General features: G+C 38.7%; 1 protein-coding gene across 1 annotated transcript; it reads left to right on the top strand.

The window, feature by feature from the left end:
- The first annotated feature begins 813 nt into the window (after positions 1 to 813).
- LOC109418947 (uncharacterized) lies at positions 814 to 11,726 on the top strand. Its single transcript, XM_019693167.3, has 4 exons — positions 814 to 1,064; positions 9,417 to 10,319; positions 10,378 to 10,689; positions 10,971 to 11,726. Exons 1-4 carry the CDS (start codon positions 1,017 to 1,019, stop codon positions 11,505 to 11,507), a joined length of 1,800 nt encoding a protein of 599 aa, XP_019548712.2. The 5' UTR covers positions 814 to 1,016; the 3' UTR covers positions 11,508 to 11,726.
- The last annotated feature ends 1,194 nt before the right edge of the window (positions 11,727 to 12,920 follow it).

Here is a 12,920-nt window from a genome sequence, read left to right as displayed (position 1 = left end):
CCGAGGCAACGCGCGAGAAGCAAGCACTAACAACACGGTTCGATTCCCGATCCAGCAAACTAAAAAACACCACGAATGTAAACAACGATTCATATAATGATACAAAAACTTGACAGTGCCCAGCAAATGCTCGCAGGGGTGTATTTTTTCTGGTCGACAGAAAATTTCATGAAATATTTCCATTTTGTTTTAATTATTCACTGTATCGTAAAAAATATGATAAAGCGATTATAGTATGAATAATATTGCTAAAATTTTGTTCGAGAAAAATGGCATTTTTGAATGGTAACGATACTTAACAACCCATTGGGTCTATCATTAAAACTCCATAAATGATAACAGGTAGTATCGATATGATTAATTGTATCATCGATTTATAATCCAGTTTATGATTACACGAATAATAAGAAAATGATATCCCGTATAACTTATGTATGATATTGTGGATTTACCGGCTACTTGTATTCTACCGGTCACTTCAGTATGGCCTCCAAAGTAGCCGTTTTATAAAAAGAGTAACTTAAAAATGTTTTTAAACATTTTTATTGTATGCGCTATTCCTCGTTGCCACTAGCTATTCAGCGACATTCATTTTTTGACAATCAAGTTGATTTTTATATGAAAACGGCTACTTTGTAACGGCTACTTAAGTAACCGGTAGAATACAAGTAGCCGGTAAATCCACAATACCGTTTTATTCGGGGAGAACTCTCTCATGTTACTTTTGCCCTTATTTAAATCTAGAGTTGTGTGATATTACAAAAGTTAAGCAAAAACGAAAACACCATGGAGTAGTTTTAAGCAAGCGTGTGTAGAAGAATTTTGATGCGCGCAAGCTAATTTTGAAATATTTCATCATAGAACGCAGCCACATCGTTCCGTATCTCTGTTTCCAGGCAACATAAAAAATTAACAAAAGAAAAAGCAAGGCAAGGCGCCGTGTGGCAAAAAATTATCATTCTGCAAGTGAAAAAGTTCCTGTTTTGCCGTAATAAATCTATTTTATTTGTGCCTAAATGGAGTGCGACAATGCTAGGAAACCGTTCTACCAGCTTCCAAATGAAGTAAGTACGAAAATGAGGGCTTTCGTCTCACGATGACTGCTAGGGTATGATTCGGTTCGGTAAGGGAGGGTAACTGGGGTAACTTCGCCAAAGACCGGTCGAATGACCAATGGTCGACAGGACTTTAATTTTGACAGACATTCATTTAATTTTCTATAATTTATCAAAAATTATGAAAATAAGCTGGCCTCTGTGGATACAGTAAACTCTCGTATTGTGTGATGGATGTATACACATCTGGCCTAACATTTGAAAAGGGCCTGTCCTTTTGCAAACAAACATCCTTCTGTCTTTGTATGGCTCATCCATTTCAACAATATCTTTTTTCAACATCTTCACATTACTTTGTTAGGATCATTAAAAACGTTCATATTAGTCCTGTATTCCGTTGCACAACGCAGTATTTCAGGCCGAACATTTCAATAGGTCCTATCTGCATTTGAGAGGCTCTCTTTGTTTACTTTCTCTTTCAATTATTGCAATGTTATGGTACACTTTTCAAACTATTTTTGCAGTACAAATCAAAAGACGATTGTTTTGACCATCGTTCAATGCAAGGAGGCAATCAAAATACAAATAAACAGCTGAGATACTAACGAAAGAGAGAGAAACCAAAGAGAGCCTCTCTTCTGCAGATTGGACCTTTAGACATGTTTGGCCTAATTTCGTCTGTTTGTCTTTGCCTATTCCGTCGACAGACAGCTTGATTCCTGTACAGCGCTACGTATACGTTGTACAGTGGTCCAGAATTGAAAATACCTGGCAAAAATGGCCAAATCATAGTAGTCTGCTAGTTTTAGCCTATATGAATGTAATTTCTTCAAACAAAATTGATGTTTTTCATACAATTTTACTATATACACATATCATCATGGCGCTATTGTGTTGGCAGCTCTTGGCAGTTGCATTTTTTTTTAACCGATTCTGCATACATAAACGAGCATTTGAACGGAATCTCCCCGCGGGGAGTAGCGGGGAGCGATTTGTAAGACACTTTGAAGTCAAACTGTAAGAATTTCTCGTACTAATGACATGTAATGTCAATTTTGAAGCCAAAAGTGTTATTTTAATCTCTTGCTCCATTGCAGATGTCTGATATAGGGGTAGGCGGGGCAATATGGGCACCCTAAGGTTTTTGCCAACTTTACCTGGCAAGATGTAAAAAAAGTTTAGTTTTTTAATACATGTATCCTTTTAAAGTCTATTTAGCATCTATTGCATAAGAATGCTCAGGAAGAAAAATGATTTATCCACTTCAAAAAATGTTATGAAAAATGTTAGTTTTTCATGACCGTCTTCAAGCATACGGGGCAGAATGGACACCCCCATGGGGCAATATGGACACCATGAGACTTTTACGAATTTCGTACATTATCTACACCTATAAAGTCATTTCATTACAAAACAACTATTATGGATGAATAATACGCCGAAGTAGTTCATTTTTGTTCAGATCATTTAAATTCAGGCTGTTTTGGATAAAGCTTCATTTTTCTCGGCATGTACAGCTGTGCCTAGAACAACTATTTTCCACTTCTGTCGTTTTTTGACCAATTTGTTTCACCCTATGTCTACTATAGTGAACATTTAACCGAAAATATACTGAAATCGAAGAATTTGGTTGGTTTGTGATTTAGGTTATATTTTTCCCTTGCCGCTTCTTTCAAAAAGGTGAGTGTCCATTTTGCCCCGGCAGCAGAAGATATTTCCAAACTTGATTTTTGATATAAGAAAGAAGAAAATATAAACATGTTAAGGAGAAACTTCAGAGAATACAAACATGGCTGCCACAATGGCCGACTTGGACCCCTACTCACGTTTTCAAGAGCACCAATCTTGAAAATTTGTAAACATATGCTCTCGATTAGTAAAAGCTGCCTCTTTTTGGAAGTGAGCAAAGCCAGGAAAAACAAGTGCGGCTTGGCTCGATGCTTTGTTCGTTAGATTTGTGCCTCTAAAGTTTGTATGAAAAGTTGCAAAAGGATTTCTTGATGTTTCACCTTAAGCATGTAGATACAGCAAAACTACTTGCATGTGTTCTAGAAATATCAGGTTTTAATCGACCTGTAATAAATTAATCACTAAATCTTATTTTAGATGGTGTAAAAATTATAATTTCCGTGCACAAAAAACGGAGGACGCAATTTTTTCGAGTAAAATCAAGTATAATTTTAATTTTGAATGTTTATTTCCTGAAACTACGTTTTAGACAAATGGACTATATTCTCCATTCATTAAAAGTTCAAAAAAGTTCGCATATTTCAAAATATTGAGGGTGTCCATTAAGGTGGCCCACACTTATATGAAAAACAAAAAATTCAAAAAAATGCCAAGTCTTACCTCCTCAATCAGTTGTTTTGGACTCCCAGAAGCTACGTTCAAAATTTGAACAGAATCGGTTGAGCCTAAGGGGGCGCTCAAAACGCTTGAAGTTTGTATGGGAAAACTTGGCCAAATGTATGCAGAAATTTTAAGTTTTCGAATTTTGCCGCTAGGTGACGCTGTAAGCGTTCAATAATCAAACCCTTTGGTATTATTGTAGGTAACTATATGCCAAACAACTTTGTCGAAGACCGCAATGTGATCCAACGTCTGTGAAAAAAGTTATACCCTAGGAAAAGTGAGGATAAACTTTATTGTTATTTTTCCAATACATGTAAAGGAAAAATATCAATAATGAAATCTCAATACTTTGCCTCACTTTGCCTAGGGTATAACTTTTTTCACAGCCGTCGGATCACTTCGCGGTCTTCGACAAAGTTCTCTGGCATATAGTCACCTACAATAATACCAAAGGGTTTGATTATTGAACGCTTTCAGCGCCACCTAGCGGCAAAATTCGAAAACTTAAAATTTCTGCATACATTTGGCCAAGTTTTCCCATACAAACTTCAAGCGTTTTGAGCGCCCCCTTAGGCTCAACTGATTTTGCTCAAATTTTGAACGTAGCTTCTGGGAGTCCAAAATAACTGATTTGGGAGGTAAGACTTGGTATTTTTCGAAATTTTTGTTTTTCATATAAGTGTGGGCCACCCTAGTGTCCATTCTGCCCCAGGTGTCCATAATGCCCGCCTACCCCTACACAAGAACTTACAAATAAACTTTTGAAAGCAATTGTATTACTTATATCAATAGGCTTTTGTAGTGGTTGAACTTGTTTGTGTTCTTTATAAAAAAATTCAGCACTTTTCCCATCAGCAGCTATACAGTGCTGTAACAAGATACAAAATCAATATTTCCAATTTTTTTAAATGCCACACACTAAGATTCAGATGTTCCAGCTCAGTAATTTTTCACTGAGTTCAGTATTTTAAGTATATAATTTTTTTTTTTTCAGAAGTTTGTAGGGATTGGAAATGGAACATCCTAAAGTAACTCCTCAAGAAACCAATACATGAAACCTCGTCATCATGTGATCGAAAGATGTTATCCATCTGGATAACAGGGCACATTTATGTTATGTGTTGTGCTGCGTCAATTTGTGATGTTCCTAATTTGTGCATTTGTAAGGTTCTATGTGTCGTGATGTATTAATCCTTTGCAATAATTTATTTTTTTTTAATTTTTGTTAACAGTATTTAGCGCAAAAGACCGCCAGCCTTGTCAATACATCGATAATATTTATTTAGAAATGCTGTAACAAAAAAAAAAGTGGCGGAACACTACAAATGCCTCGCGCTTCACGCTAAGCGTTAATATAACCGAAGTAAATTAGAACCTTACTATTGCTCATTTCATCCTCTGCATTCAGCGAAAAAAACTAACGAAATTTATCAAAATACCTTAGGGTTCATTCAAATATTACGTAATGCAAAATAGGACATCTTTAGACTATAGACACTATAGATTCCATAGACTCGCGGAGGCGTAGACAACTGTAGCCAAACGAACTGTCAGTTCGTGTAGCCAAACGAGCATGACGTCACGATTTCAATAGCGATAATGGATTACGTGACGTCATATTTGCTCGGTACACTTTAAATTCACGGTAAAACACACTAAAATCGTATTGCTCAACCATGTCTCCGCGAGTCTATGGAATCTATAGTGTCTATACTTTCACGTTATAACTTTTGTATGGAAGATTTTGAAATTTTGTATGAAGTGTAACACAGCGCTAGACCCACTCTTTCCCCCCCATTGCGTTACGTAATATTTGAATGGGCCCTTATGTTTTTTTGCTATAAGTAAAAATTATGGGTGTCATAAGAATACCTTATGAAAATTGATCGTACTGGTTATGACAATTTCATAAGATATTGTTATGAAAAAAAATCTTAAAATGATGCAGACTGGATTCGATCCATGGACGTTGGGATCACTAAGCTCGTCTATAACCCCCTCGGCTACCGACGCTTGAGAATACAGCTTCCGCTCGATAACTGGGTTTTGACGACAGTTCAGTTAGCGAGCGTCGCTCGATAACTGAACTAAGCTTCCGGAGCCGGAGGCTATTGTTATAATTTGTTTTGTTTATCAATTTGCAAAATGTGAGGTCAGATTTCGTTTATTTTTGACAGACAACTGCTTTTTAACTGAACTTTGGCCCAGTTGTCGAGCGCCCAGTTAAAAAGCAGTCCAGTTAAACAACAGCCATTTATCGAGCGGATGCTGTACCATGTTGCTAAACATATATAAAAGCCAAGCTCTGGGATTTTGCGTCATAGAGCGACCTTATGAAATTCATTCTAATCATTATAAATAATTTAAAGGCTATTTCATAAGTTAGGTCTTATGAAAATTTTAAGTTTAGTTGGCTGAGTGTGTATCGAGCCCCACATTTGGGAACTTTGATGCACGCTAAGAAAAAATTACTCTAAAATCAGCAAGATTCACACAAAACTGAACTAAAATGGAACAGCTCAAAAAATGAGAAAATTGCATTTCCGAAAAACAAAATGGAACATTCATAATTGAATTTTATTGGCTTTTCTCGGTGAACTTAATACTACTCAAAGAAGGAGGGAGTAACGAAAGTAATGAAAGAAACGGTGGATAGAATCGCAAGTGTGCGACGAGAGAAATTGAATAGAAGTTGAAAATTAACAGAGGGCCATAATTGAACAACACAATCACAACGACGACCCCTTTGCCTAACGTTCTCGTGTTGAACGGCTAGGTACTAGTAGTTTGATGATGACTACTAGCCCTAGACAGGCAAAAAAATCGTGGTTGTGATCTGTTAAATGTTGTTCGGCTTTGCTTTCGGTTCTATCGATCTGTGACACTTGTTCAGAGATTCATATCGAGCGAACGTGTGTGAGCGTTGGTGATCTTCTATTTTTAGGCGACAATGGCGTCTGCCACGTCAGGTTGCAGATCAATGTGGGGAAGGGGCAGGAAATGATGATTGCAATCGTATGTATCCACATCAGACCTAAAACAGCGGCCGTTCTTTCGTTGCAAACCCGCTCGTTGCAACGCCTCAAACCACCAAACCAGTCATCCTCAGGAGACATCCTGATTCGGGCAGAAATTTTATAAGATCGTCTACATTTTGATGTCCGTGCTAGGGGAAAGCTTATGCCTTGCGTGTTTGCACTGGACCGTTGCCCGAAACGGGAGCGGGACATTTGGCATAAAGTCATTTGGCATAAGGTCGTTTGGCATAAGGTCACTTGGCATAACGGTCATTTGGCATAATGGACATTTGGCATAACCGAAATGCACCCTACTTTATTATGCCAAGTGTCCATTATGCCAAATGACCGTTATGCCAAATGACTTTATGCCAAATGACCTTATGCCAAACGGCCTTATGCCAAATGACTTTATGCCAAATGACACAGACCCGCCCGAAATTGCCTGACTATAGGTACAGTCGGAACCCGCTCGTTGAGTCACAACCTCCACCCAACCAACGAAATCGATTCGCTAGTTGGGTGAAGTGACAGCAGCACAAGGGGCGTGCGCATTGTTTTTTTAAATCATGTTTAGGTTGGAAGTAAAGAGCAAAATTTTTCAATTTGTGTTACATTTAGAGCAAAACTGATACGTTTTGCAAGACACATATATGGCCAATGCGAGAAATAATTATTTTCACCCATTTTTAGTCGGTGAAGTGAAAATATAGATGTTTATGAAACCACCCGGACCAAAATGCAAGCACAAAACGCTTTCAATGATCGACAAAATAAAGATTGCCGATGTTTTGCATTTGTTTCCAAGTAATTGTACATATTGTTATTTTTTTATGAAATATGGAATAAAAATTCTTCTCGATTAAAAGTAAAGTTTAAGAAACCAAAAACTCATTAGCTCGCCCCTCGGAATTACAGATTGGTTGTCATTTTCAGTTTGACATTAAATTATGACATCCAGGTACTTTTTAGTTGGCTGACAGCTCAACTAACGGAGCCCCAACTAAAAAGCCACCCAACTATTTAGCCCCCAACCAGCGGGTCATGACTGTAAATGCTAATTGATTTCAGGGACAGATATACAAAACACAGTGTAGTTGGTAGGGCTGGCTCACCAACACTTCCGGTCCGCTTTAGTGCTTTATGCATCATTGTGGCCAGGTGTTGTTCTAGTTTTTCCAACTGTATTGTGAACCATGAGCGGTGATCCTTGGCATTTTTGTGTAAATTGGGGTACTCGAAATGTTGATCGATCACCGATTATTGCTGGCAGATGCAGTGGAAAGTTTGTCTTAATACGTATCAATCGTCTCTGACAAACGAGAAAAAACTGACCTCACTGATTACCTGTCTCTGACCCAAATTTGGTATAGAGTCTTCAGTCTCCGATTAATCGCTTCATGTTTGATGGAGGTTTTTAATCCAATGGGTTACATAGCCGCTATCCGAATGAAGAGAGTAATGTTCCGCGTAATATATCACAAATCAAAAGAGGTGCGGTACATTACGTGGAGCGGATATACTGAATTGGGTACCAGACCAAGTCCCTGCTGGGTGGCGCTAAATAGGTGAGCCATAGACAATAGAATCGTCAATGTCGTAGGGCATAGTATGTGACTATTGTCGAAACAACCCTATTTTTGGTCATTGTCCAACCAAAATCATAAGCGGCGTCCACTTATACTAAGCGCATAACTATGTTAGGGTCAAGATTAGGATGAAATCATTGGCAACATGTTATAACACTTTTTAGTTTGTGTAGTTAGTTAGTTGAACTAGAGTTAACTTTTCATTGAGGCATTTTCTGTAGGTTTATTCTGGATTACAATACATTAGCTGTCCTTTAACTGAATTATTTTATAACAGTAAACAACATTATCCCTTCTTGATAAAAGATGTATTAACAAAAGCATTTCAATGTGGACATAGAATTGCCAAACTATACATCTCATCAGATATTTTTCCGGTAGTAAATTTGGGGTGGAGAGTTAAAAATAGTTTTTCAATGTCAGACAAACATCACATGAACACAGCTACCAATGAACCAAACCTTCTCTACTGTCTTCTTATTTTGCCGCTTCCTATCCTCAATTGAACTTATCTGACACTAGTTAGGACTGTCTGTGGAAGATCCGGGTTTCTAATTCTGTGTAGGACTTGTTAAAACGGGATGCCTGATATGTACTGCGGACAAATGCGCTGGATTTACTGAGCAATCACAATTACTGTCGTACTAATCATATTAAATGCATGCTTTTCTACTTACATCCCGAGCATCGCCAACCGGCAAAGAGCACATGACGAAAAAACGCGAGATGGCCCTAACAAAAACTAGAAAGGCGATGAAAATGGTCACCGATGCAACGATATGGAAACAAAATAGATGAGAAATTATCGACCAAATCAAAATCTATGAACATATCGCTAATGTTCTTTATCATTCTTTCTTTTTTTTTTTTTGTTTTTTCAGCAACAAAATCGAAACCTCTCTACTATCTCTTCATTTCTGCCTCTTCCCATCCTATTCCCACATCTTCTTACATCCTCTACCCCATCTATTTAATGTATCTGACACTTGTTGGGACTGGTAACGCCAGCGCCTGCCTGTGGAGGATCCCGGTGTGCTAATTCGGTGTAGGACATGTTACCGGGGTGGCTTAGTAGGTCCACATCTGCCTACAAGCAGATGGGCTGACAGTTGTCGGCCTGGGTGTGGACTGAGCAATTACAATTACAATTACAGATATACAAACCACAGTGTAGTTCATAAAATTAACTGATAAAAGGTTCACAAATTACGAACGTAACAATGCCTCAACTAAACTAGAATCTACTCGTCTGGTTTAGTTCAAGTTTCGTTTATACAAATCTTCACAAAACTAACACTGTCTTCAATAAAGTTCAAATGTCTCCAAACGTCTTCCCACCTATCGCTAATCATCACAGCACTAGAAGAATTAATGAAGCTTTCTTTCAATTTCCATCCAATCAGGTATGGCTCGAGATTTTCGAAAAAGTGGACACGCCTCAACTGCGCGATTTGTCGCTCGTTTGCAAACATTGGAACAGTCTTGTTTTCAAACACATGTCGCATCGGTTCGTGCTGAGCTTCGACTTGGATCAGCGGAAGTATCCCAGACGAGGGATTGGTATGATACCGGAAAGGAACTACAAACATCTATGCCTCAAGTCGTTCAAGCTGGACAGCCCGGCCTATCTTTTGGATACTGTTAAACAGCTGGCTGCAAATTTGGTATCCCTAAAGCTGGAACTGGTTTCGCTGGAATGTCAGACGTTGGTGCAATTGTTGCCGATGTGCACAAAACTGACAGAACTGCAAATCAAGGCCAAATACTTCGAGTGCGACGAAACCCTTTACGAACCTGGGCCGTACCTCAAGGCGGTTCAATGTTTGAGTTTTGATATCGAGAACTACGTCTCGACGTTCAATCTGTTCAGCTTTGAGATGGCATTCCTGCGAATGTTTCCGAACGTACAGAAGCTAAAAATGGTCGTATATCGTCCGTTAGATCTTGGACTGCTCGTGTGGATGGCCCCTCGCCTGCAGAGCCTGAAAGCGACGGTCTATTGCGATGCAATCAACAATTTTCTGGGCGTGCGATTGCCAGTTTTGAAGCACCTAGATCTGACGCTATTGCAGCCGGAACAACAGTGGCGTAAAAGGAGAACATTCCAAGCGAAATCTTTTGGAGAATTCTTACTTGGTTGCGGTATGCTGAAGACTGCTTTACTCTCGTTTCGCTGTGAATACGACCAGCATCTGTTAACCACCATATTCACCAATCTTCCGTGGGTCGAAAAGTTACAGCTTTCTGGGGGTTTAGCCACCGAACGGTTCTCTTTGAACGGAATGGAACGTATGAAAGTTTTAAAGGTAAGTTAGATGTGTTTCTCGAGATACATAACCAATTAGCATGCAATTTCACTTGCAGGATCTCTCACTGCACTGCTTGCTCCTTTTCCAAGAGGAGCGACGTATCGTGCCGATGCCGACGGTGGAAAAATTTTCAGTGTGCTCATTCATCAGACCGAACCGATTCAGCGATGTTCTGAAACGATTTCCGAATCTGAAGACGCTTTCGTTCCGAATGCACGGCGATGAGCTACAGTCTATCCACGAAACGGTACCGCTGTTGGAGGAACTGTCGGTTGATATCGGTCGTGTCACGCCCGAAATGGTAAACCACATGCAACAGTTGGTTGGACTGAGGAAACTCACTATCGATGCACACATGATTGCCAGGGTAAGTTGCAATTGAAGACTCGAGTTGTATACCCTTGTTGGGCATTTATGGGGAGTTGGTTTAGAGAATATGTAAGTCAAAAAACGCGAGCATGTACAAGCGTTCACAATCTCTTCGTTAACTAGTTGGTTTCCGGGCCTTTGAACGAGTTTGTCGTTGGCCACACGAGGTTTGATCAACCTTTCGAATGGTGTGCAGCCCTGCCAATACGTACAGCTTCAACCGTGTGGTTATTTGAGGTTTGGTTCACCACATCTGTCATACCGTATTTTTTTTTTCAGACAAACTTCCGCTTGTTGCGAGGCGTAATAGCTCTGCCGGAGTTGAAATGCCTAACCATCAATACCAGATCAGCCATTCCTGCGAATATTGCCAGTTCAGTAGCCGGATGCAACAGTGCCTGCAAGCTCGTACTGAACGGAGAAACGGTTACTCCAGCTTTGAGGACTCGTCGATCTGGCGTGAAGCGGAAACAACCGGTAGCTGCATCGAGTCCCAAAATCAATCCCAACCAATCAGCGAACCTAAGTGTATCGTCGTCGATGGACGAGACCCAACCGTCAGAAAGCAGTGCCAGCACTAGTGGTTGCAGCAGCTTTCCGACTAGCTCTTCGGATATTAGCAATGTAAGTTTCCCTGTGGTAAGTTGTTCATCGGCCAACGAGAAAGGTTGTGGTGAAGTAGCACAGACGGTGGAAATAGTAGTAGCTAGTGGCGATTGCAGTGGCGCTGTATCGATCGTTGAAGCTCCAGTTGCCGCTGCTGAAAGTGGTGAATCGACGGTAAGCCTGCAGTCTAGCACCGACCGAAGCTGTTGATCCACATTCAAGTAAATTGTGCTCCTGTGGCAGTGGCTCGGCAATAAGTTTCTTTTTTGTGTAGAGCTGGTACATTTAGAGATGTGTGATTGATGTTCAGAAGATTATTTATGTTTTTATTTTGTAATGTTGTCTATCATTGTGATCTTTATAAATTTTTCAATTGTATATTTCATCGATAAAATTTGCTAAATTATAATTATGATCTTATGGGAAAAATCCTAAAGAGCCTAATATACATGATTCACGCAAACATAAATCTGTTTATTCGTTTACGTCTTTTTTTCCAATATTTTGTGGTCTGTGCTAATAGTTTCAGTAAAGTAATATATTGGATTACTGCCGGAAATGATGAAAATTCAGCCGAGTTATAGCATTGTTACCGTGAGGTGCCCATATTTCGAGCACTTAAGAATTCTCGAAGTTTGATAAACGACTGAAAATTTACCATAAAGTATATCAGATTAATTTCTTCAATAATGTTTAGTGCTGGCACTGTAGCTCTCAAGAAAAATATAAATTAGGCAACTTCACATTATACAAGATAGTTACAGCATTAGTTTTGATTTGTTTGAAAGTGCCAAATTTCGTGCACGGGTTCCAAATTTCGTTCAAAAAAGGTCCAAATTTCGCTCACTCTAAAAGACGTAAAATTCGCCACTATGTATTAATTTTGAAAACATAGCATACTCGTATAATACCCAAGAAACCATAACGTGTAGATAAAATCGATGTCTGTGACGAAATATGAGTGAATATTTGTTGTTTTCCATGTTTGTCCCGGATATTTACATTACGTTTTCCAAAAATGCTTCTGTAGATTTAAGGGTTATTGTTTTTGACGTTTGTTTTGCTCTTTTATTGAAATCTAAAATAAACAATATATTGTTTGCTATTTGAATCAAATGTTCACTAACTTTACTGATGGTCAGTAATGTGAATCAATTCATTTTTTTTAATTGTAGCTTTTTACCTTTCTATTATGTGCCATTAATAGGCACATTCCTCGGGAGGCTAGTAAAGTGTCGTATTCCAAATTTGTGTTCTGGCAATAAGGCTTACGGCAATAATTTACTTGAATGAAACTAGCGGCTGTGAGCTACTACTCCCAATGTTTGGGTAAATAAAATCATCCCGAGCTTACTTAGTATTCCCACATTTAAAAATTTGTTTATTTTTTTCACTTTGTACGTAATTTATGAGCAGTCCCTAGCTAATTTGAAACCAATCAAAATAGTTATTAGAACTATTATTAATAACCGAATCATGCGATGACTTTATAGTCAAAGTTATAAAAAAGAGTGCACGAAATTAGGGACCCATATAAATTGTGGGTTCCTAATTTCGCCAACAACATAAATGTTGAAACAAAATAAGAAAATAACATTTTTAAGTAATTTTATTCCGTATTAT

Source organism: Aedes albopictus, chromosome 2 (genome assembly GCF_035046485.1).
Source record: "Aedes albopictus strain Foshan chromosome 2, AalbF5, whole genome shotgun sequence".
Taxonomy (NCBI): Eukaryota; Metazoa; Arthropoda; class Insecta; order Diptera; family Culicidae; genus Aedes; species Aedes albopictus.
This window is presented reverse-complemented; position numbering and strand designations above follow the sequence as displayed.

Coding starts and splice junctions, on each gene's coding strand:
- LOC109418947 (XM_019693167.3), top strand. CDS start 1,017: ATGGAGTGCGACAATGCTAGGAAACCGTTCTACCAGCTTCCAAATGAA. Junction 1,065..9,416: donor TCTACCAGCTTCCAAATGAA/GTAAGTACGAAA, acceptor CCATCCAATCAG/GTATGGCTCGAGATTTTCGA. Junction 10,690..10,970: donor ATGCACACATGATTGCCAGG/GTAAGTTGCAAT, acceptor TTTTTTTTTCAG/ACAAACTTCCGCTTGTTGCG.